At 46.8% G+C, this 25932-nt stretch overlaps 1 protein-coding gene across 4 annotated transcripts in view; it reads right to left on the reverse strand.

Moving 5' to 3' along the window:
• Positions 1 to 25932, reverse strand: part of KANK4 (KN motif and ankyrin repeat domains 4) — a 67081-nt gene that overhangs the window by 17903 nt on the left and 23246 nt on the right. The window contains exons 2-5 of one of the 4 annotated variants that reach the window (XM_036026200.1): positions 20150 to 20386; positions 14348 to 14435; positions 3739 to 5673; positions 2132 to 2243 (exon numbers count right to left, since the gene is read on the reverse strand). In XM_036026200.1, the coding sequence (XP_035882093.1) occupies positions 2132 to 2243; positions 3739 to 5673; positions 14348 to 14363 (2063 nt within the window). In that variant the 5' untranslated portion in view covers positions 14364 to 14435; positions 20150 to 20386. Of the gene's footprint in view, positions 1 to 2131; positions 2244 to 3738; positions 5674 to 14347; positions 14436 to 18998; positions 19500 to 20145; positions 20526 to 25932 lie in introns of those variants that run through there. The other 3 variants (XM_036026199.1, XM_036026201.1, XM_028512990.2) reach the window with 3 other exon arrangements.

Here is a 25932-nt window from a genome sequence, read left to right on the forward strand (position 1 = left end):
CTGGAAACAGCAAAAGCAAGAGCATGGGCTGCCACTTCACACATGGTCCTCCCTCTCCAGCTGCAGTCCTTATGTTCAACTATATGCAACTCTATTGAGGTGGCAGACCAGAGACCACGGGGGAACACCCTAGAAGATTTATTGATTCTGCTGCTGATGGTCAATAGGAGACCACCAATGGACAAAGACTTTGGGCTGTAGGGCCACTGGACACTGCCACAGAGACCTGGGGACCCAGTGGCCACTTCTTCCACAGAACCCCTTCATGGCCTGTCTCTGAATGAGAGCCCCCATGTTCACCGCATTTGTAAACCTGGCCTGTTTCTTGGTATGCTCGCATTCTGTCTTGTTTAAACCCAAGATATTTCCCCCTGTCTTGTGCTTAGAACAACCTGCTGCTTTTGAAACTGAGAGAGTAGGGGATGTAACATATTCACCAAGCAGTTCTTGTCCTAAAATTGTTTCCATAAAAACTTCATCTGGAAGTTCATTCATTCATTCAACAGAAATTGACTGAGCACCGTCTATGTGCCAGGCACTGTTCTAAATACCATATTGAGGTCCCTGTCCTAAATGGGCTTATGTTCTAATAGGGAGAGGCAGAAAATAAACCTGTAAACAATATATTCAGATAGTAATCCTTGAACTTTGAATAAAACAATAAAGGACCATGGGACAGAGTGCTGGGAGGGGCTACTTTAATTAGAGCAGGAGTTTGTAACCTTGGCTGCACATGAGAATCACTTGAGGGTGTTTAAAATTCCCAATACCTATATTACACTCCAGACTAATTAAACTGGTGTCTTCAGAGAGGGGACCCAGGCATTGCTATTTTTTAAGGTTCCCCTAGGACTGCCAAGGTGCAGCCAAGGTTGAAAACCACTGCACTAGAGTGACAAATACTGAAGAATATCTGGGAAAGGAGCACCTGAAGCCAGGGGTGGTGGTGGTGTTGGCGGTGTTGGTGGGTTGACAGCAAATACAAAGGCCCCCTGAAACCCCAACCCCAACCAGCAAATACAAAGGCCCCCTGAAACCCCAACCCCCATCCCCTCCGCCCCCTCCCCCAGATGGGCCTGACTCAGCACACTTGAAAGAAGAAAGGCAGGAGCCAGCAGTAGGGGACCTGCTTTACACTTTAAGATTAAGTTGATCCTCCTTTTCTTGGTGAAAGCTGATTCTCCTATGAACACAAAAAGGATTTTCCTTGGGCTGCAGTGTCTGACGTTAGCAGGAGTGGGAACAGCAACTCTCCTATGACCCCATTTCATCATTTCTGACGTTTCCCTCACAGAAGGTGCAACAGTGATGTCACTGTTATTTGAATCTGGCGTCTTCCTTCTGGTCTGACTCCAATTAGCAGGGGTTCCGACCTCTTTCGGACAGATTCCTGGGCCCCCATTGGCTGGACCATGTGTCCCTCCTCTGGGTTTCCCAGCATCCTACACTTCCTTTCTATAAGAATTCATCTCATCATAACAGCACTTTTGTACTTCCTGCATTATCTCTGCCCAGGTCCAAACTGGGAGATGCGGGCGGGGACCACGGTTTACTGGACATTTTTATCCCTGCCATGTAAGACGGTGCTGGTACTTCACACATGTTTGTTGGATGACTGATTTAGAAACGATTCTAAATTCAATGATTTATTTTCTAGAATACATAAGGTTTGGTTCCTGTTCTGAGTCAGTAGACATTGGTTGTTTTTCTTTATCCTAAAAAATACTGGTTTGGTTTGCAGTAAGTTAGTAAAAGGAAGAAAAACTGTAAATGGGTGAAATTAGAAGTTCAACAAATTAAGAGTTCGTCCTAGTTTTAGTGTTGTGGTTCAGATTACATGTCTTCCTTAAAGGGCCCATGTGCCTCCCAAACTCCCAGAAGCCACTGGGATCCTGGCCCTGGGGCACACCAAAGCTAAGACATATTAAAAGCCCAGGATCCAACAGACCACCACAGCTGGCAAAGAGCCAAACACATGCAAACCCGAGATGGAGTTTTAAAGGGCCGTTGAGATTAATTCCCTTGAAGAAGAATGAAAACCAGATGCTTCCCCTTAGGACAAGAGAGCGCTAAGGACAACACAGGAATAGGTAGCGTGGGGGGCAGTCTGGGCTTCACGAGTGATGCTTACCCACCGTTAACCCCAACAAACTGAAGGTTCTTTTTGGTCCCATTACCTCCTGCACGGAAGCCATAGTCTTTCTTTTTCATTATGGATTTAAGGCTGGTCGACGGGGAGATTTCTAGGCAGACACAACATCACAAGTTAGAATGATCTTGGAGATGCCCCAGAATGCAGCAAAACCAAGACCCCTGCTTTAAGGGGATACAGATTGAGGGTGTGTGAAGAGGTAGAAAAGGACAGGAAACTAGGTAATGTCAATCAAATATTTTGAGGTTACCCTGACTGATGTGGCTCAGTGGACTGAGCACTGCCCAGCAAACAGAAAGTTTACTGGTTTGATTCCCAGTCAGGCCACATGCCTGGGTTGTGGGCCAGGTTCCCAGCTGGGTGCATGTAAGAGGCAACTGACAGATGTATCTCCCGCACATGGAAGTTACTCTACTTCTCCTTCTCCCTTCCTCCCCCCCCCAAAAAAGAAAAGTAAATAAAAAATCTTAAAAAATATTTTGAGGGACTGCAAAGAGGTCTAGCCTTCTGGTCAGTGCCAGCCGAACTGTCCCTCATCACCAAGCCTCTCTCTGTGTGGATGACAGTGGGATCACTTTTTCAGAAGAGCCATGTGCTGTGGGTGCCATTCTTGTCCCTTACAGCTGGGAGATCTGAGGCTCGGCCTCACTCAGTGAATGGCAGAGAAGGAGTTAGTTAGTTCTAAGCATAGAACTTAGTTCACGGGATTCCTGGTCCCACCTCTGGCCCCACCTTGGCCAGTTGACCCTTTGTGATGTGGGGTAGGCACCGGAGACACATAAGCAGGAACACAAGTCTTTGGCCATGCTCAAAAGTACAGGATGCATTTCCTAATGGGCAAGATTAGAACTAGCACAAAATAATGAGAGAGCGGGCAATTTGTGATCTGCAGCAGGAAGCAGGCTCGCACACTGCTCACTGAGCAAAGTAAAATATGGTTCCACTTTACTCAACAGTGGATGGTCTGTTACAAGAGGAAGTACCGCTCAGCCAAAGGGTTGACTTCCACATGTGAGTATCACTCAATCCCCGCCCTGCCACAACATTCAGTGAAATATTTCAGATCTCAACATAATGTTCCTTCAAAACTAGGCTAGAGAAAACCTCCAATGTGCAAGAATCAGAGAGGATCTCAGGAATGCAAGAGCTCAGGAAGCAGTGAAGGGAGGCTGAGGTTCAGAGCACACACAGCCAGGGCCACTGTTCACCCTAGACCTTGCCTTTGTGCAATGCAAATGGGAAATAGGCACCCCTGTGGGTGGACACAGTGCTGCAGGCATGGCGACTGAAGAGGTAAGGTGTGGGCTGGATTTAAGCTCCAAGGTACCCTCCCTGGCTGGCATCTGTGTGCCTTGTACTATATCTGGACAGTGGTACAGTGGCCCTGCTCTTAATCCTAACCTTAGAACAAGGACACGAGAAGGGGCACAGAGTGTCCATTGTTACATAGATTAGTTTTTATTACACTGGGTTCCTGGAGGTGCTTAAATCTTTAAAAAACATATGCATGCAATTAAAGCCCCTTTTCCCCTCTGACTCATCCCATAAAGAAGAAATGGTTCCCTGTCTCAGGCACCAGTATTTACCCATTGGTGGTGGTGAGGAGGAGGGGGCTGGGGACTCCTTCTGGGGTGGAGCCTGGGCTGAGTAGGCAGACAGCAGCAGGTTGAGGGAGCTCAGGAGCTGGCGCTGGATGCTGCTGAGTTTGGAGGCGGGCTGCTTGATGGCACTGGCCAGCTCTGGGTACCCGTGCTCCAGGCAGCTCCACTGTTCCTGCAGGAGCTCCTGGATCTTCTTAACATATTGCCCAATGGTGGCATCTGTGGGTGAGCTTGGTGGCCTTTGTGTGCCCTCCTTCCCTGGGAGTTCTGAACTGGCCTCCTCCTGCCCTGCTGGGGGAGCCTTTATGTCACTGCTCCCTAAAGAGCCTCCTGCTCCTCTGACCAGACCCTCGGCTCCCACCTGAGGGTCTCCATCCTGCTCAGAGCCTCCCTCTTCTATCCTGAGCTCAGTAGAGAAGCAGCTACATAAAGGAGAGGTGAGGACCATCTCAGGGTCCTCTGGCAGTGACAGCTGGGATGGTGGCATGAATTCTGCTGGGCTCTGATCTCCCTGTTTGTGACTGTCCTGCCCCCAGAGGAGGCCATTCTCCTCTCCTCTGGCCCTCCAACTTTCAGATCCCATGCTGCTCAGAAGGTTGACACCAATGCTCTTGTCACATGACTGCCTGGCCGAGAGTCCGAGGAGGGGGTCGGTGTTGACTGTGGCATCAGTTTGGCCCTGAGCGTCTTTGGTGTTCCCATGGCTAAGCTTTCCTGCCAGTTGAGCTACAGTGCACTCGAGCTCTTGGATCCTCTGCCCCTTAGCCTTGATTTCCTCCTCCTGTTCTTGGAGGGCAGCTCTCACCTGGACCAGTTCCTCAATTTTTCCAGACAATGCTTCCTCAAGGTCCAAGAGCTGCTGCTTCAGGCTGGAGATGCTGCCAGGATCCAGGGCAGCAAGGCCCAGGCTTTCCTCTGTGACCCGAGTGCCAACGCTTCTCACGTCCACCTCCACTGGCGGTGGAGGGGGAATCTCACTGATGTTGAGCTCTATTTCTTCCAGGGGGAGCTCATTCTCAGGGATGGGTGAGGGCAGAGGTGGGGGGCTTGGTGTTGGGGAGCCAGGGGTGAACACCACCTCTGCTTCTCTGGTTTTATGTTCATCTTTTGCATCCTCTAAAACTACAAGTGCATTCTGGGATGAGAAAGGAGGACTTGGGGGAGGGAGCAGATGTGGAGCCTTTTCTTCACCCTCCGGGTGCTCAGCCGTTTCCCGAACCAGTTCTGGAATCCCTGGCACCAGGTCTCCAAGCTCTTTGACTTTTGGTTGGGTAGCTGCCCTGGTGGTGGAGTTGGGAACACCTTCAAATCCTTCCGCGGGGCCAAAGGTGCCCCCACAGACATTGCCTTCTCCCGGAAGGGGAATGAGGACGGGCAGTGTGGGAGGACCTGAGGTGAGGCTGGAGTCTTCTGAGGCCCTGTTTTGCAGCAGTGTGGCTGGCATGCTGCATGCTCTCAAAAGCTGGGGCCGTCCACTCCCGGAGGCGAGCTCAGCCTCTCCGGGAGCCGCAGCCTCCAGCTGTCTGGCTGTCTCAGCCAGCACGGCCCTCCTGTGGTAGCTCCCCTCGCTCCCACGCAGGGAGGCTTGGGGGTGATCACCGAGCGGCAGTGCCTGGGCTCGCTCCTCTGTCCCCAGCGACACTTTCCTGGACACCAGTGGGGACCAGTTTGGGTGGGGAAGAGCAGCATGCAAGCGAGCCCCACTGTCAGGAAGGCTGAAGTTTCGGGGCAAAGTGCTGAACTTGGCCTGTTTGGCCCTTCTGTGGATAGGAATCCTTTTGATGGTGTTTCCCTTCTCAATGTCATCCACATACTTGAGGAAGTCCAGGTCTAAATGAAAGCCATATGGGGTCTCCACCGAGTAGGGGTGGCTCTTTGGATGGTCTTTCTCCTCGTCTGCCTGAGAGGATTGGTCTTTGGCTGGAAGACATAAGACATGTTAAAAAAAAAAAAAAAGCACAACGTTAATAAGAATTATAGATGGTGAGGCCTAATATCTGTGATTTTCACTTCTCTTAAATGTCCCAGCCTCTAAATTATGCTGAGAGGCTCACAGTCTTTTGGCTGTGCTAAGAACCATGTTATTAAATCAATGTGTACTTAGCCAAAATCTGTGAAGAAATAGAAGAAATAGTTTCAATTTGCAGCCAGTCATCTCAGTTACTACTGTGGAATCTGCCTGCAGACCAACAAAATAAAAGTGTTCCACTGTTTTACTGGGCTTGAGTCATGGACTTGCTGCACTGAAATGGCCAGGAGTTCGCTAAATCAGGGTACTAATTGGCAATTATGACTATGGAAAAATTCAAAGGATGAAATATATAATTGTTTCAACATTGAAAAAGAACCTTGCATTATTCAGACAGGTACTAGTAAATCTTGGTAAAGCCAGAGACATCAAAGAGTTATGCCTTGTACAGGTTTTAAGTTTCCGTCAGTGCCCAAGCCTTGAGGTACATGAAGATCAGAGAGAACAGAAACTTGTAATCATGCCCATCTCTCTGTCACCTAAAAACTTCCTAGTGCTTAACCAACATGAATTTCATTTTCAAAAACTCATACCAAGGAAGGAAATACCACATTTTTGACAGCCTGGAAGTAAAGTGGTGAGGGAAAAGGTACAATTAATATCAAAAGGGACATTCACACCCTAACTGGTGTGGCTTAGTTGGTTGGGCATTATCTCACAAAGCAAATGGTTCAATTCCAGGTCAGGGCACACGCCTGAGTTACAGGTTCACCCCCAGTAAGGGCATAACCAATCCATGTTTTTCTCTCACATTGATGTTTCTCTCCCTCTTCCTCCCTCTCTTCTCCTCTCTCTAAAAATCAATAAATAGAATCTATTTAAAAATGTGTGTGTGGGGGAGAGGACATTGGCAACACATCCTCCTAGAAATGGGGCACTCAGGACTTTTCAGGGTGTCCCGAACTATCAGAGGACATCAGGAATATTTCCATAACACCAAAGCACTGACTTCCAACACAAGTCACTGAGAACAAGTCGGTTTTTCAAGTATTGAATCCATAGGGACTTGTCCCCAAGTAGTTTCTTCTTTTGGTGAAATAGTCTTTGTCCCTTTGATGTTCCCTATGTGACAGCCCTCCTCTCTTTGACATTCTTCTAAACATGCTCTGAAATGCTGAGCTCAAGAGAAAATATTCACGGAGAGCACAGAGGCCAAGAGCACATACTCGAGAGCCTGGTCTACATTCGGCTCTGTGACCTTGGGGAAATTACTTAGCCTGCCTGTGTCTCATCATCTATAAGCTGGGAATAATAGGTAAATGAGCTCATTGTGAGGACTGATTAATTAATATACATGAAGTGCTTAGAACAATGCCTAGCACATGATAAACATTCAATACATGCTCAGTATAATAGTTATCTTTGCAGAAGCCTCAGATATAGGGAAGTGAAGTCCCAAAAGGGAGGCTGATTTGCTGGGTCCACAGAGACCTCTGCAAATTCTTTGTGACTGACTGACTGCTTAGTTATAAGAGTAATAGACCCTAGGGGCAAAATCACAAAATAGCTATAGTTCATTCCCTTACCTCAACCACTGTTCATTGAGCACCTATGTGTTGGTTGCTGAGCTAGACCCTAAGGACACAGAGATGGATCATGTATGGCTCTGCCCTCAAAAAAACATCTGGCCAAGACTTCTGGCCAAGATGGAGGCATAGGTAGACCACTGTGCCTCCTTGCACAACCAAAATAAGAACGACAACAATTTAGAAACAAAATAACAACCAGAACTGACAGAAAATTGAACTGTATGAAAGCTGGACAACCAAGGAGTTAAAATAGACACATTCATCCAGACCAGTAGGAAGGGTGGAGTCGGGCAGCCAGGCAGAGAGGGGTCACAGCACAAAAAACGGTGGCACCGGGCCCATAAGTCATCCTGCGCATGCAAGACCGCAGCAAGTAGACCCTGGATGCCCAGGTGGTGGCTGGCAGACCCCAGGCATGGGATGGCAATGGGCAGACCCAGCAAGGTGATGATTGTGAAGCGAGGCACTGCATGCAAGGTTGACCAGGAGGTCCCACATTCGTGTGCAGATAAATCAGGCAAAATTGAAAAGTGAGACAGACCGCACAACCCAGGGTCCCAGTGCTGGGAAAAGGAGCCTCAGGGCACTGATTGAAAGCACCTGTGGGGGTTGAGGTGCTGGGAGATACTCCCAGCCTCACAGGAGAGTTCGTTGGAGAGACCCATGGGGTCCTAGAATGTGCACAAATCCACCCACATAGGAATTTGTATCAGAAAGGCCCAGTTTGCTTGGGAGAAGTGGTGGAAGGCACTGAAATCCAACAGAGAGCGGAGCAAGAGCCATTGTTCCCTCTTGGTCCCCTCCCCCGCAAACAGTGTCACAACCCAACAACTGGGTTGCCCTGCCCTGGTGAATACCTAAGGCTCCTCCCCTCATATGTAACAGGTGCATCAAGAAAAAAAAAATGACCCAAACGGAAGAACACATCAAAGCACCACAGCAAATATAACTAAGCAACCAAGAGATAGCCAACCTATCAGATGCACAGTTCAAAGCATTGATGATTAGGATTCCCACAGAACTGGTTGAATTTGATTGCAAATTACATGAAAAACAGAAGGCTATGCTAAGTGAAATGAAGGAAAATGCACGGGGAACCAATAGTGATGGGAAGAAAACTGGGACTCAAATCAATGGAGTGGACCAGAAGGAAGAAAGAAATAATCAAACAGAAAAGAATGAAGGAGCAAGAATTCAAAAAACTGAGGAGAGGCTTAGGAACCTCCAGGACATCTTGAAATGTTCCAACATCTGAATTATAGGGGTACCAGAAGGGGAAGAGGAAGGACAATGAGTGGAAAATTATTTGAACAAATAAAGAAAAACTTTCCCAATCTGGCAAAAGAAATAGTCTTCCAAGAAATCCAGGAAGCTCAGAGAGCTCCAAAGAAGTTGGACCCAAGAAGAAACACTCCAAGGCACATCATAATTACATTAGCCAAGGTAAAAATGAAGGAGAGAATCCTACAAGCAGCAAGAGATAAGGGGACAGTCACCTACAAAGGAGTTCCCATCAGACTGTCAGCTGATTTCTCAAAAGAAACCCTGCAGGCAAGAAGGGGCTGGAAAGAAGTATTCCAAGTCATGAAAGGCAAGGACCTACATCCCAGATTGCTCTATCCAGCAAAGCTGTCATTTAGAATGGAAGGGCAGATAAAGTGCTTCCCAGATAAGGTCAAGTTAAAGGAGTTCATCATCACCAGGCCCTTACTTTATGAAATGTTAAAGGGACGTATTTAAGGGAAAGAAGATAAAAAACATGTATAGTAAAATGACAGCAAACTCACAATTATTAACAACTACACCTAAAACAAAAACAAAAACATACTAATCAAACAACTACAACAGGAGCAGAACCACAGAAATGGAGAGCACATGGAGAGTTAGCAACAGGAGAGTGGGAGGAGGAGAGAGGGGGAAAAGGCATGGAGAATAAGTAGCATAGGTGGTAGGTAGAAAATAGACAGAGGGAAGGTAAGAATAGTATGGGAAATATAGAAGCTAAAGAACTTGAATGTATAACACATGGATATGAACTAAAGGGGGGGAATGTGGGTGGGAGAGGGTGTGCAGGGTGGAGGGGAATGAAGGGTAAAAAATGGGACAACTGTAATAGCATAATCAATAAAATATATTTAAAACAAATAAACAAAAAACATATGACTGAGTAGCTGGAAACACCAACAGGTGCAATGCAGTGTGACAAGGACAGTAATAAATACATGCTTAAGGAACAGTCTCCCCTCCTGATTTATTTTCCCAGGTTATCTGGAGTCATTTTCTTAAACTTAGAGGTTAAGTCTGCTTTGGTAGAAAAAAGGTGACTTCACAAAAGTGACATATAGGGTCTGGCAGAAGTAACGCCACTGAGTGTAGTCGGTAGGGGATGTAAATGTCTTACACAAGATGGACAGCAATTTGGACATTTCACCTAAAATGTCACATGGTGTGCTTGAATGTGATATTGTTATGTTACAGAATTACATGGTTATGATTTTGTAATAAAACAGGGGCATTATTTGTGCCAGATCCTGTATGACTGGCGTTAAATGAACCAATAGCAGTTTACCAGAATAAAAGGGTGAAAGGCACTGTAGCTCTGTATCTCCAACATGGTCACCATCAGCTTCTACCCTGTCTAGACAGGCCAGGGGATCTCACTTTGAGAGGTGAGGTCTATTTCTCCACCTATTTGGATCTGGGCTGGCCTGTGACTGCTTTGACCAAAAAAAAAAAAAAAAAGGCAGCTTTGATGCTGACAGAATTTTAAGACTAGGTCATGAGAATCCTGTAAGTCCTGCCTAGGTCTCTTAGAATGCACTCTCTGTGAAAAGCCAGAAGCCATGTAAGGAGTCCAAATTCCCTGAAATGGCCGTGCTGTGGGGAAGCCCAAGTAGCCCCATAGAGAGATCAAGTGGAGAGAGTGAGAGAGATGCCTGGCTGGCCTGTGCTGGTCCTGACATCCTGGCCCCGGCGCCAGGCATGAATAAAAGAGCCATCTGATGACTCTGGCCTCAGCCATCATCTGACTTCAATGACAGGAGGGAACCCAAGTGAGAACCAGTCAACTGAGCCTGTGTTAATAACACATGATTGTTTTAAGCCACTAAGTTTAGAGGGGGTTTGTTATGTAGCAATAGATAGCCAGGGCAGATCCTATATATGTGTCAGAGAATGTACAAGGGCATGGAGGTGTGAAATTCCACAGTAATTCAGGGTTGTTAGGGCTATGACTTCAAGTGTGGTAGAGAGGGGCAAGGAATAGAAAAAGACAAAATCGGAAAGATCAGCAGGCACCAGCAAGCTCTGAATTTACTTTCTGGGTAATGGGAGTTACTGAAGGGTTTTGCACAAGGGAGTGACTTGGTCAAGTGCGATTTCACAAAGAACATTCTTACAGAGGATGAGATGAAGCATGAAGCAGAGGTCTGAAGACCAGCTGGGAGACTGCTGACCCCATGAAGGTGAGAGAAGTAGAGGCAAGGGAGGGAAGGGGGCAGGTTAAAGAAAAGATGCAAATGCTGGTGCTACCTGGGACACATTTGGGGCTGCTTTTCCCCTAAGGGCAATAACATATCGGGGCTGAGCTCTTCCCACTTGCTTGTCTGATTTCTCCTTCTGGCAGGTGTCACATGCTTGTCAGGTGGCCCTCTGTGCTTAGGGAAGTACTGTTATTTCCAAAGAACTGAACAAAGCCGACAGACACATAAAGGCTGGCGGATGAACACTGACCCAACTGAGCCCACCAGCCTCAGTGCCAGTAAAGCTACAGGGCCTGTGGGTGATCACATCCCTGCCACGGCAGGGAACAGAGTCAAGCACTGGTGCTGGTACCCGGGATGGCCCTCGCTGTGTTCTAGAGCCTCTTTGGCAGATATCTGGTTTCCAGGCAGATAAGGAGTGAACACTACTCCAGCACCTAAAGAGCTCCAAATAAGTTCACATTTACCAACACATTTTTAAAACCAACTTGATTTTCCCCAAAGAGGCGCACTGGTAGTTTCAGTAAATGAGAGCAATTGCTCTCTGTTAGTTTTCCAAGCTGCCCTCTCCAACATTCTTAGGCCTACTGGTTCACTCAGCAGCCTCCTGGATTACAGGGACAGGCCAAATCGGAGAGGAGATATTTGTCTAAAATTAAGTGGAGAGTGGATTTATGACCCAGAAGGCAAAGAACTGTCTTAAAGGAGAGGCTGCATTATTTATTTATCTTCTTTTTGCCTCAACTCAGTAGAAATGCAGTAATTTACCCAGCGGCCTCTGGGAACAGGTCCAGAGCACAAACACAATAATAGCATCAAATAAGAAACAGGAGACTGAAAGGCAAAATCTCCCACAACGGAGAGTGAAGGAACCAAAGGCGTCTGTGGGTCTGAGCAGCTATATAGGACACTGGGTTTAATAGGCGCTTTCCTACCCTGGCACTCTGCGGTATCACTAAGGCACACATACGCAGACACACAGACATACGCACACCCAGTGATCCACTGTGCTGCTGTGCCTGCCACTTGCCACTCGGTGTCCCTCCTCTTTCTCCCAGTACTTGAGAAATGCTGGCCCTTGAATGAGGGAGCTTGATCTGATATGCTGGGAGACCTACGCTCACATGAAGCTCTGCTCTGCCTCTATATCTACCTGGTGACAGGTATGCAGGAGCTCAGAATTCTGGGCATGTGGCCAGGGTAAGAATTAATTAGGAGACTGCCTCTGCTCAGAATGAACTTCAGATCAAATATACCAACACACGGCCAAATTGGCTGGATTTGAATCCTGGCTCTGTCATCTCCTCTCTCTGTAATTCAGGATAAATTATTTAATTTCCCTGTGCCTCCATTTCCCTATTTGTACCATGGCAATACTAATGCCTAACTCACAGAGCTGTTGTGACTGTTGGGACTAATTTGGTAGGGACCATGGTGCAGGCACTCCACAAAGGGGCCAGAAGGCAAGGGCGGGCAGCAGAGGGTTGACTAAAAATGTGCTCTCTCCTTGGAATATTTCACTCTGTGTTAGGACTACAACCTCAAGAGGAAACGAGAGTCCAAGAAAATAATTCTGAAGAAAATGGGAAAAGGAGTCAGGGAAGAAGAAAAAAGGTAAGATATATGAAGCTCAGAGCTCCCTAGAGTACCTACAGAGTCTCGGTCTGAAAGCACACCAGGCAACTAGACCCCTGGAAAGGACCTGCCAGCACAGCCCTGAGCCTGAGTCACACACAAACTCGAGAAAGGGCATTAGAAGGGGACAAGGAAAGAAGCAAAGTGCCACAGTCATTATCTTGAGGGACAAAGAGAAGTTTGGCGTGTGAGCAAACCAATCAGAGGCACTGAAAGTGAGAAAAGAAAAAAAAAAAGGCCAAAAGCCTATCTCTGTTTCTGAAGAAAATGGGAAAAACAGAAACTAGAGAGAAAGTGGCCAAAAATAGAGCTGGAAAGAAGGGGAATGACAGGAGCCTCGTCAAAAGGCTAAGGCAGGGAGGGAAGCTTTCCTCTTCTGCCTTTCTTTCATGAGGTGTGTGTGCCAGAAGGGAGGGGTGCCTTTCTTGAGCTAGCTGTGGTTCGTCACGTGGGGAGCAGCAGTTCGAGGGTGCTGAGCTGGGACAAATGAGGCAGGCAAAAATGACAGGCCCCCAGGGCATTCAGGGAATTAGCTGGTGTTCTGTGGATTCCCTTCCAGGGATGCTCTGAAAAGGCAGCTCTCTGGGGAGAAAAGCAGACTCTTGAAGTACACGGTGACAGCATGTGGAAGGAAGGAAGCAGCGGGGCCAGAGCTGCTGTCTGGTCCCTCCGTCCTGCACCAGGGAAGGGCCATGTGATTCACGGAGGATTATAGGCTCCCCTGTTTCCTGGCATTTCGTGGCCTGGAAAAAGCATTTCTTTAGAAATCAGATCTTCAGACTCTAGTCTATGACCCTTGGCTAGTTTTCTGGGGAGGGGAGGAAGGGAATATTCATTGAAACATTTTTTAGTTGTTTTATTGTTGTCCAAGTACAGTTTTCTACATTTACCTCCTTCCACTCCCCCTGACCTGAAACATTTGTGCTAAATAGTGTTATTCAACAACCTTATATGCATTATCTCATTCAGTTCTTTACCAACCCTGTGCAGTAGGTACTAATACCTGCTTGTGGGCAAGATATGATAGACTGTTTACAAAAATAGCTGCAAGTACACACCCCCTTGGGTACTACTCCCTTTCCACACTAACCCTGGGCTTAGCCTTGTGATTTGCTTTGGCCAGTAGGCCAACAGGAAATGTGACATATGTGGAGACTTGAAAGTCCCCTGCACACTGGGATCTGTTCTTGCTGTGCTTGGAGCCCTTCTGCCCCATGTGAGCAACCCCTGCCCCCATGCCCCCAGGGAGCCTGCTGGACAAAGACAGACACTTGGCCAAATCACCACCAATGCACCAGGTGATATGGAGTCATAGCAACCAGCAGGCATGTAAGTGTGGCCACTCTAAACCATCAGCCAAGTCATCCAGAAGACCACGGCCACGTGAGCCCAGCCACGCTCAGCCAAGCAGGCCCAGACCAGAACAATGGCCTGGCCAAACCTATAGAATCTTTTTAAGAAACAATAAATATTTTTAAGTCAATACGTTTTTGAGTGGTTTGATTACATGGCAAAGCTAACTGATACATGTGGAGAATGAGGCTCAGAGAAATGAAATGACCCAGAGAATCACACAGGTATGAATTTTACTATATTGTGCCTCTCTCTTAGACTTCAAGTTCCTCATCTCTAAAATGAGGGCGGTGAGTGAGAGCATCCTGCTCCCGTCTTGGTGCTTGCAAGAGATGAGAAACCACTCCGAAAATTATACAAGTCGGTTATAAACATAAGGCTGCACTCCCATCCCCTACCACCTTCTCTTATTCATGCCTGAAACACAAGGCCTGGGTCTCCCAGCCTCCTGCTTGGGGAATGTCTCCTGTAGGCCTCCCCTAGGCTATTTCCAGGACTTACAGTAACAATGCCTCTCCAACTGAAGTGCTCACATTAGACCAAGGAAGACAAAGCAGCCTGCCTACCATCTGTCTTCTCCATCTTAGGGAATGCTGACCGCCAGTCTCTTAGGCACTCTTCATCCGCTCAGTCTGTGCAATGTGTCGGATGGTTCTGAAAGAAAGGAGGGAAGAAAAGTGGACAGTCTCATTAAAGGCAGAATAAGTATGGAGGGAACATAGCACCAAAGAAAGGTATGACCATAACTGCCTTTCTCCCAGAGGTTCCCATGAGCTCAGAGCTCCCCCCCACCAACAGGAGGGAGATTAAAAGTCTGGATGAACTCCTAGGGGCCAGTCCTGGGTGTGTCTTCCTGGGACATTAGCAATGGTTGACATCAAAAGAAGCATTTCATCCAAACTACTCACTTGGCAGATGAGGAAACTGAGGCTCGGAAGTTAATTGCTTGGTGCAAGGCCTCTTGGTGTATTAGTGGAGGAGCTGGGACTGGACCCAGGACTCTGATAACCAGCATGGTGTTCTTTGCATAAGCTGAAATCTATTTACCCCATCATGGCAAAAAGAATCGTCTGTTTTGTGAAAAAGTTGGAATCAAAATACCTACGAACGATCTATGACATCTCAATCAGATTCAAGGTAAAAATGAGATAATTGCCAGTATTGACTAGGAGCTGGTCCTTAGAAGTGATTTCCAATCACGGGCAGAATGAGGGACCAGAAGGCATCAACAACTATTCAAGCAGCATACTGTCCTGACTCTGAATTACGGTGCCTTGAGGTTTGATCATAAATTTCCCCAAAGTTTTAATCCATTCCTAGGACTTTGTCTTCAAATGGTAAACAACCTGCCTTCTGCCCCCATTACAATAAATCACCCAAGAAATTGGTTTTTTGTGATTGTAACTCCACACACATCATCATAATGAATTATCTGTGGCACATCAGCAGTGGAAACTAGGTTGTTTTAGGAATTTCAATGCACTCAGACTAGAAGTGCATGCCAGGGATAAGGGAAGGACTGGGGAAAACTGGGAGAGAAGGATGAGGGCTGGCTTCTGGCAACCCAGGATGAAACAAAGGGGAACAACCCAGTAAACCGGAGAAGAGGACTGGGAATTTTCAGGCCTGCCAAATCAGAGGAAGTCTGAAGTTTGTGCAACAGGAAGGTTTGTGTATCCTCTTTCTGTGAGCACTGCCATTGCCTCCCAAGTCTTCGCCTTGCTTCTGCCTTGGTTCCTCCAAAACACATTCCACGTAGCCGCCAGAAGGGCCTTTCCCTAAGCAGGCGGTTCAGAGCCCAGAAGGGTAGGCAGGGTTTCTATAGGCAAAGAACTCCTTGCAGAAGGAATGCTGGCACTGAGCTCTTCACTGAGCTTTGAAGCAACGGGTACTTGAGTTTGGGAGCAGCACAGAGCTGGAGTTTGGAGATAGGGTTTTAACCTGGGATGAGGCAGGGTCCACCTTTGTTAAAAAGGAAAGGTCCTGAAAAAGCCTAAGTGTTCATAAACAGATGGATGGATAAAGAAAATGTCACACACACACACACACACACACACACAATGCAACATTGTTCAGCCACAAAAAGAAGAAAATTTTGCCACTTGTGACAACATGGGTGGACCATGAGGGCATTATGCTAAATTAAATAAATCACACAGAGGAAAACAAATATTGTATGATCTCATTAATATGTGGAATCTAAAGAACAAAACAAAACAACAACAACAACAACAACCCAGCTCACAGACACAGAGAACAGATGGGTGGTTGCCAGGGGTTAGGGGACAGTGAAATGGGTAAAGGGGTCAAAGGTACAAAGTGTCAGTTATAAGGTAAATAAGTCATAGGGATGTAATCTACAGCATGGTGACTGGAGTTAATAATATTGTTTTGTATATTTGAAAGTTGCAAAGACAGTAGATCCCACAGTTCTCATCATGAGAAAAAAAAAGTTGTAACTATGGGTGGTGATGGATGTTAACAAAACTTACTGAGGTAATGATTTTGCAATGGATACATATATCAAATGCATATGTTATACACCTGAAACTAATACAATGTGTTCTGTCAATTATATCTCAATTTAAAAAATAATTATAACTTTAATTTTATGTTTTTATTGTGATAACTACAACTTTTTACTTTTTAAAAAAATAAAAGAAGGAGAAGGTTCCCAGGCAGAGGACACTGCAAGCGACCTCAGTGCTGCAGGCTGGCAGGCAGGAGAGGCTTGGCAGCTCCAAGGTGAAGCCTGGGGAGGAAAAGGGGGAGTGCACAAACCCTAAGCTTGGCCCCTCAGCCTGTCTCTCCGTCATCATGGCCTCTCCTAGTTCTTCTGCTCCCCTTCTTCTTCCCACCCCCCAAAATTACTGAGCAATGGATAGAACCTGGAGTACTTAACATAATCAAATTACCTCATGTAATCTGTACCCTAACCCCAAGGGGATTACTATTGTCCCCACTTTTCCGATAGGGAGACTGAGGCTGAGAGTTTACAGTCCTGTTTAAAGTCACATAACAAACAAGTATCAGAGCAGAATTTACCCTCAAATCTAGCTGACTCCAAGCCTGCGCTGGGAACAGGAGTGATTTGCAAACATTTGTCCACCCCTGTCAGCCAGTCTGATGCTGTGACCGATTCCTAGCTCTCTGTGTAAGGGGAAGCGTTCCTGACTCTCACGCCTCTCTGCTTCTCCCACAGGTGTACACGAAACGCTTTCTGGGTATCGAGAAAGATAACTGCTCTCTTGTAAGGCTACTGGCCAAGGCGTGACCTGCTTCTCCAAGGCTGGACACCAAGCAACAAGGCTCCCTCTGAGCAAGAGCGGGGCCACCTGGATGCGGATGGTCCTGGGGCTGCACAAACTCACCATCACCTCAGACAGTTCTACCACACTCACTGCCTTTCGCTAGAGTTAGGGCTCAGCCCCTCATATATTGGATCAAAGGATTTCAGATAATTATGTAGCACGCATTAGGTCACATTTCACTAAAAAAATACTCTATGGCCCTGGATGGTGTGACTCAGGGGACTGAGTGCCAGCCTGTGAATGGAGAGGTCCGGTTCAATTCCCAGTCAGGGCACAGGCCTGGGTTGCGGGCCAGGTCCACAGCTGACAGTGAGCAAGAGGCAACCAATCTGTGTTATCTCTCGCACACTGATGTTTCTCTCCCTCTCTCCCTCCCTCCCTTTCCCTCTCTCTAAGAGTAAATAAATAAAATCTTTTTTAAAAAGTACTCTATGGAGACCATTAATGGTTCTCTTAGACTTATATTTTAGTGAAATTAGCATTCCAAAGCTACAGAAATTAAATGGAGCAACATCTAACTCCATGAAGAGGGCTCAGCAAGCTTTTACTCTAAAGGGCTACAACACAGGAAGGAAAAGAGGGACATGTCACACCCAAATCATGCTGCTTCCAGCCCCCACACACCCCAGGCTTCCCCACTGTGGACACTGATCCTTGTGCTTAGACAAGTGCTGGACAGCTTAGAATTTAGCTAAGGGGGTTTCTTTGAATGAGTGGATGTTTGATGTGGTTAAATGAGTGGAATTGAGGAATAATTGCCACACAAACACATGAGGCTTCATTTGCAGTACAACAGAAAAAATAGCTTTGTTAGACAGAATTCCTCTTTGAATTGGAATTTTGCTATCTTCTGGAACATTTAAAATTTTGACATAGAGCAATTTATTACTTGTTCTATTGAGTTTTACCCCAGTGTTTGGAACCTTGTACTATCTGGTGTTGCTATGTAACTTTTCATTTGTTTATGAGCTATCCCAGGAGAAAGGACGCCCAGTTAGGTCCCAACCTCTCTCATTAGCCCAGTATTCTAGATGTTTTGAGAATGCATAGCTTTCTCTCTCCCCAGCTTTTCTCCCCTACTAATCTGTAAGCTGGGGAAGGTCAGAATTCCTGCAGGACTCATTTCTGTACCCACCTCCCCACCCCACCCCACCCAAACTCCCATATTCTCACAAGTGGCTGACCCTCAGTCCAGGGTATTGCTTCCAAGTTACATGTGAGGAAACAAAGACACAAAGAGGCTATGTGGCCCGTACAAAGCTACCAAGTTAATTAGGGGAAGGAGAGTTTGTGTGACTCCATCACTCCACATTGCCTCTCAAAGCCAACAGGCAGTGAAGAGGTAGGGACTAGGTTGTCCTTGCAAAAGCCACCAAAGGCAGTCACTGGCAGACAGCAGTGACGGCCTGATGTGCAACTACCAGGTCACGTTAGGGACAGTTCCAGCAGGGTCCACACCTGGGGGCACCGATTTCCTCGGGGTCAGCCCTGACGAAATGTGTGCTGCAGTCCACACTCAGCACATTTATTTCTTTGATGATGCCATTTCCACTTCATTTCTAACCTCAAATCCAAATTCAAAGAAACCTCCCTTTACTTCGTCCTGAAACTGAAACCCAGTTCTGTACTTTCATTCTCATCAAACCTTTCTTTATTCTGCAATAATAAAAATGCTGTATTTCTTCCCAAAACAGGCTACATGCCAAAATAAATAGCACCTTGGATTTCCTTGAAAAGAAAGCTTGGCTCAAAGCACAGCCTTATTGCGACAAGAATTCTTGGAGAAGTCAACCTTACAAAGTCAAATATTCAGCAAGGTAGCGCCCCAGACAGCGAGCCTGTCAATCCACGCACAACCACTTGCAAAGACAAAGCACTCTCCAAAAAAAGAAAAGATTACCCGTACCTCGTGTGGGTCCTGCCAAAACGATGAGAGCTTCCCTGTTCCAGGGCCCCTTGCCTCCGAGGGTCAATGTCCCCTGTGCTAAGAAGCAGGAGGCATCTGGCGGTGCTGCAGCCCAGACACCCGGGGAGGTGAAGTACAGTCCTGAAAAGGATCCTGCCAACTGAGTTCTCCAGCCGGCTCACTTCCTACCAACCCAAGAAACAAAGAGATAACTCATGCTCAATAAACGACATATGAATGCAATCTCATTAACTCCCTTCCCACATTTTTCTGCGAATGTCTGTCACTTTTGCCTGCATTGCAGCAGCTGAATGTGGAGCTTCGTGAAGAAGAGGAAACTGTCACGAGAAAAGCTGGGACCACATTACCTTCCCTTGGCATACCTGTCTCCCCAACCCCCGCCCCCCACCATAGCCTGGAGCAGGAGGAATGGCCCCCTCATGGAAAGCGAGATTCCAGCAAGGTTGGGGCTGCTGCTTGTGAGTTCAGCTCTGTAGCGCTGGCTCCCCAGCTGTTCGAGGGTTTGGTCAGGTGATCTGTGACCTTGATGGAAAAGCAAATACTGACTTCCTTTTCACTCTCCGGCAACAGGGGAGTGGGGTCAGGAGGGAATTCAAGGCTCAATGAGCTGATACTGGATCTTGCCAAAAAAGGAAAAAAAGCTCAGATCCTTCAATTAATTGAAAGTTAGTTCCCAGAGCTGCTGCCACTTCAGAGGACCACATCTAAACACACTAAAACAGCACACGTCTCTTCTCCTGACCCCCCCAAATCTAGGTGCTTATCTGGGAGGTCCTAAATAATTATGCCTTTCCTCCTTTCTTCCCATAGCTGCTGTGGCTCATTAGCAAAATCGCTCCTAATGAGGACACAGCTTCCTTAGGGTTGAAACCCTCCAGTCTTGCATCTCCTTCTTCCTGGCTCTGCTTGAGAAACTTCCTCCCCACCGGCCTCCTGCCATCCCGCAACGCTGCGAAGCTTCTGTGAGCAACCCCCAGACCTCCTGCCGCCCTGATAGTTCAGCGTCTGGGAGTCTGGGGCAGAGCCGGAGACAGAAACAATGACCGGCGAGTTCCCGGCGCTGGCTGCCCCGAGCGCTGAAACGCACCCAATTCCAGCAGGGGGGAAAAAAAAAGCAAGAAAGTACCTACTGTAAGGATCCAGCTCCAGGCACGGTTTTTAACTGCAACGCAGACCAGAGATCTCAGAGAGGCAGATGCTGGAGCCAGGGAGAAGGCAGCTGCGAAGGAAGAAGGTCTCGGTGTCCCAGGCAGGCTCCTTGCGGAGTCCCAGCCAGCCCACTGCGGCCGCAGCTCTTTGGAGCAGAGGCAGGTGAGAGGCACAGCACAGAGGTTTCAGGCTCTCCAAATTCAGCACCACTGTTAGACCTGAAGGAGATGGGGGGGTGGGGCGCAGGTGCTGTCAAAGGGGGGCCAGAAGGTCCTGTGGGCTCCCAAATGCAGGGTCAGGAGTATAGAAACCTTGTCCCCTTTCCCTTCTGTGTCTCTAGCTAAAGGAGGCTGTCCTAGAAAAAAAAAGCCCCGTTGGTAAGATAGTCGAAGCAGCTCTGACCTTCACAGACACTGCCAGTTGAGATGTGCTTGCAAAGGCCAGGGCAGATTCCTGTCTAACCCACGCTGAAATTGCTGCCAGAGGCGGAGTGTCACCCTGAAATGCTGCCTGCATCCAGCCCGGTCCAGTTGGAAAGCACTTTCCATCCTGGGTCCCCTTTATCCTCACACCAGCTTCAGGCAGCCAGATGGGGATGGCACCCCATCACACAGGGGAAGAAGGAAGGAGAGACGGGTGGTCTCAGGGACTTCCCAGCCGACTCTGGCTGAAAACGAAGATTCCCGGGGCAGGGCCCTGTGTTGTTCCCACTACACCCGGTCACAGTTCTCATTTTCCTTGAGGTTCTAGAGCCTCTTGCTCAAGAGAGAGGCTCAGACACTGACTGAAGGGCACAGGGTGGCGTGACAGACGTGGGACATTTACTGAGTATACAGACCAAACCATCAGAATAAAAAAAAAATCTGAAATATATCTTAAACTCTGAGGTTCTATGAAAAAATATATATATACTGAAGAGCAAAATACCTCTCTGATAGATTTAAGATGACCACTGACCATCCTCTCAACTTGGCTAGAGAATGCCTGGGAGCACAGGACATTTCGCCCAAGGCTGAGTGACGAGCAGCCCTCTGTGTAACCAGCCTGGTGGCTTTTCAGCTGCACACTCTTCCCCTCCAGTCTCCGGCATGAGGAAGAGAAGCATTCTCTTTTCCTCTCCCAGATTACAGTCTTCTCTGTGCAGGACACACAGCTGAGAGGCTCACTTCCAGAGCTGCATCTTTCCTGTGAGACCCAACATGCTGCCGGAAACCCTGGCCAGCCAGTTCCCACCTGTGCCCTAGGCTCGGCTCAGCACCCCTCCAAGTGCAGGGGCCACCCTTCTGGCTGGCACTGCCCCCGTCTGCCCTCTCCTGCAGCAGGCATCACGCTGATTCCCGCCTTTGTGTCTGGCTCCCCAACAAGCATTGGGTGAGATGCGCTGCAGTTTGTGACACTGAACTTATCCACAGTCCTGATGCCTCTAAACCCAGGTGACCTCCAGCACCAAGGAAGCACCTCTGCTTTTCCACCAGCGCCCAGGCCTCTCACCTGATTAAAAAAGACAGTAGGATGAGGGAAGAAGGTACCAGTCCCCTAGCAGGGCCACTGATCAGCTTGACTCAGATGCCAGGACAGAAGACCCTCAGGAAAACACACACACACACAATCCCCAGCGCCTCCAGACCTGTCTCTGGAGAGAAATGGTGCTTTCAGTTCTGTGGGTCCTGCAGAGACGCCAGGACAAGGACACCACACTCACCTCCCACATCTCTAAGAGGAGGAGAGATTCTCCTGTCTTTTGTGTCTGTCTAACTTGTCCAGTCCACTAATTTAACTCCGTGGTAAAGCAAGGAGGTAGTCCGAACAGGGAATATTATCCTACATTTTCTAGATGACAAAACAAAGTTTGCTAAGTTACGAAGATAAAAAAAAACACGCAAAGCCTCAACTCAAACCTAGATTTTTCTGTCTCCCAGTCTAATATCCTCTCCTCTGAATCACATGGCCTGACCTGGGCATGCAGGTGAATACAGGAGACACATGAATACAGGATGTAAGCTTCAACGCTGGTGCTGTCCAAGCAAAAGTGACCTCACGTGGAGGGAAGGTCTTCATGGGAAACCCCAACAACTCTCTCTAGGGGAGTCTGTGCTTCTTTGGTTATCCCCTCCATGGCTTCGGCCCTTGCCATGTCTTGGGTACCACCATATCCCCACCCCTCTGACTCACTCAGACATTAACACCAGTAGCCAACTGCATGTCATCGCCAAGCCACCTGGAGCATCCCCTGGAACAAACATATATATACAAGAACTTTTCTGGCAGAAGTCTCTTGCCTGAGAGGGTTGATTCCTCTTGCAGTTTAAAAGCCTTCTATCTCTGCCCCTTCTGTGCTACAGTGGGGAAAAGGTGGACTGTCCAAGTCAGGCAAGATGGGCACCAGGCAAGTGGGAAAAGGAGATGAACAGTCTTAAGAATGTGCCTTCCAAGTGGTCCTTTAGGCTTTTGCCCTTTGCTCAGGAACAGCTGTGTGTAGTCTGTGTGCAGGGCTGAGGAGAAGTCCCTTTGTTAGGTGCAGGAGCCGCTGAAACAGAACCCCTCAGAGCAGGCAAGTTATGGCCATGGCCATTCTGACAGAATGCCCATGGAAAGAATGGAGAAAGAGAAACCGTGCGTGTCAGACCTGTGGCTGCAGCATTCCTGGGAGGAGGAAATCAGCGATTCTAACTACTGACCCTTTAAAGCGGGTGACAATTTCTCAGGAAGGAAACGACCAGTCGCAGGAAGAGAGAAAGCAGCACTCAACCTGCGCAAAATGCTCCTTGGATAAAAACAAAGGTATCGTCCCTCCCTCCAGCTGGAGCCTTGTGGAAGGCTCTTAGTCTTTGACTCAAACACACTAACGTCAAGATGCCAATAGACAAATGAGGAAGGGGCGACAGCAGGCAATTCAGAAAAGAAGTACCTGTGGTTAATATCAGAAAAGTGTTTAACCCCATGAATTAATAACCCAACAGCTCCTACATAAACCTCGAAATGCCATGTGCTTCATTTACCCTGCGCTGTGCCAGCCACCTTAGGTCATTGCAAACACCGTCCAGTCGGATTCCCACAATAACCCTGTAAAACAGCTCTGTTATTTCCATCGTCCAAGGACGAAGCTGAGGCTCGAGCCGCCGCGCAGGTACGGAGGGTGACGGCGCTACGATGAGAATCCAGTTAATGTGCTGCTCTTAACCATGGCACAACACAGACTCTCTCACAAGTTAAAACTTTATTTTTTTTTTTTCATTAAAGAAAGACCTTCAGTGTCGCTAAGAGTACGGTGAGAATAGGACACACCCTCCACAGAAGATTTGCAGCTGCCAGTCCAGGCCGCTGCAGCCAACAGAGGAGCCGCACGTGCGACACAGGCCGGCAGGCTGCGTCACAGCCTGCGTGCTCCAGGGCGCGGCTCGGTCTGTGCGGGCGCGCACGCAACTTCAAGATCACACACGACCGAATACAGTGGGGAAGCGAGGGGATGAAAAAGGTCCTATGTGTTTTCTTGGTCTAAAAAATCATTCCTATCATGATTGATGTATTCTTAGAAAATAAAAAAATAAATTACATGGGGGAAAAAGGTGGGAAATTACCAATATTCTCCCACCCTGATACTAGTTTCATGTCCACCCAGTCTGCATATTTTAACACAATGGACAAAAGCAAGTTCTATGGTGGTTAAGAGTCTGGGCTCCAAGCCAAGGAATCCCAGCCCTGACACTGACTGTGTAACCTCGGGCAAATCACTTAACCTCTCTGTGCCTCAGCTGCTTATCTGTAAACGAAAAATAGGAATGTGCCCTACACATCATGGATCTGTCAGATGATTAAATAAGGTGATAATACATGTCCATTGCTTAGAACAGAGGGTCTGTGTTAATCTATAATAAATATATTAGCTATTAATAGAATTAATATACATTCAATTATGAATTCAACTTTGTATTTAAAATTCTATCACAAAACCATTTTAAAATATAGTTATACTTACTTTATAATGATTACTATAAATGGCTCTTCAAGATTCTACTGACTTAGGCCGTATTCTCCAAACCCACCAACTACCTCATGGAGGTCATTCCACCCCATTCGAACTCTCCCTTCCACGCTGCCAGATCAGCCGGCCTGACAGGCTGGCCTCAAGGCCGGTCTTCAGGGAGGTCCCAGCTCTAAGTGGCTGGAACTCAACTGCCACAAATGGTGCTGAATGATTAAGAGCACAGGGTCTGGGGTAAGACAGACCAGGTTCAAATCCTGGCTCCGTGACCTTGAGCAAATTTCCTTATTCAAGCAGAAGCCAACTCAGTACATGTGTGTGAGGACCCCAAGAGACATGGGATGTAAAATGCATGTGTCCATGCTCAGTTTGTAAGAAATACTAGGTAATTCTTGGCTATGATTATTTTTTGATACCCACAGTGTTCTAAGCAAGGAAAGGGCCAGGATCATGTCTGGTTTACTGTCACCCTGTTCACAACAGTTGGCATGGCAGAACTCAACAAAAATGTGTTGAATCAATGAATAACTAAATGAACAAATAGATGTATCATAGAGGCTATCATAGCTGAAAAGGATATTTTAAAAACATCTTTATTTAGATATAACCCACATACCATACAATTTACCTGTATAAATTATACAATTCCATAGTGGTAGTATATTCAGAATTGTGCAAACATTTCCACAACCTAATTTTTAAAAGTGTGTTAAAATACACACAATATAAAAGTTACCATTTTTCCCACTTGTAGATGTAAAACATAGTGGCATTAAATACATTCACACTGTCATGTAATCATCATCATCATACATACCCAAAACTTTTCATCATCTCCAACATAAATTCTGTAACTCATTGGATAATAACTCTCCATTCTCTCTTGCCCCCAGCCCTGGTAATATCTACTCTACCTGTTGTCTCTATGAATTCATATTTGTAGAGACCTGTTGTCTCTATGGAATCATATTTGTCCTTCTGCATCTGGCTTATTTCACTAAGCATGTTTTCAAGGTCCAGTCAAATTGTGGCATACATAAATTTTCATTTCTTTCTATGAGTGAATAATATTCCATTACACATGTGTAGCATATTTCATTTGCCCATTCATCTATCAATTGACACTTGGGTTTCTTCCATCTTTTTTGGCTGAATAAGGCCACTTAATTGTGAATAAGGCCGCCACTATGAACATTGGTATACAAAAATCTATTCAAGTTCCTGCTTTCAGGTATATTCTAGGTATATGCCTAGGAGTGAAATGGCTGTGCCATGTGGTTATTCTGCTTAATTTTTTGAGGAACCACTGAACTGTTTTCCAAAGCCACTGCATCATTTTACATTCCCACCAGCAATGAGGAGGGTTTCAATGTCCCCATATCTTAAACAATGTTTTTCCCATCAAAAAATTATGATAGCCATTCTAGTAAGTGTAGTAGGAGTGAAATGTTATCTCACTGTGGTTTTGATTTGCATTTTCCTGATGACTAATGATTGCTGAGCATCTTTTCATATGTTTATTGGCCATTTGCATATCTTCTTTGGAGAAATGTCTATTCAAGTCTTTTGCCCATTTGGAGCTGGGATGTTTGCTTTTAATGTTGTTGAGTTGTAAGAGTTCTTTATATGTACTGAATATTGACCCTTTGTCAGATATTTGATTTACGGATATTTTCTCCCATTCTGTAGAATATCTTTTGGCTTTCTTGATAGTGTGCTTCGATGCACGAAAGTTATTAATATTGATGAAGTCCAACTGATTTATATTTTCTTTTGTTGCCT

This window comes from Phyllostomus discolor, chromosome 5 (assembly GCF_004126475.2).
Source record: "Phyllostomus discolor isolate MPI-MPIP mPhyDis1 chromosome 5, mPhyDis1.pri.v3, whole genome shotgun sequence".
Classification (NCBI taxonomy): domain Eukaryota; kingdom Metazoa; phylum Chordata; class Mammalia; order Chiroptera; family Phyllostomidae; genus Phyllostomus; species Phyllostomus discolor.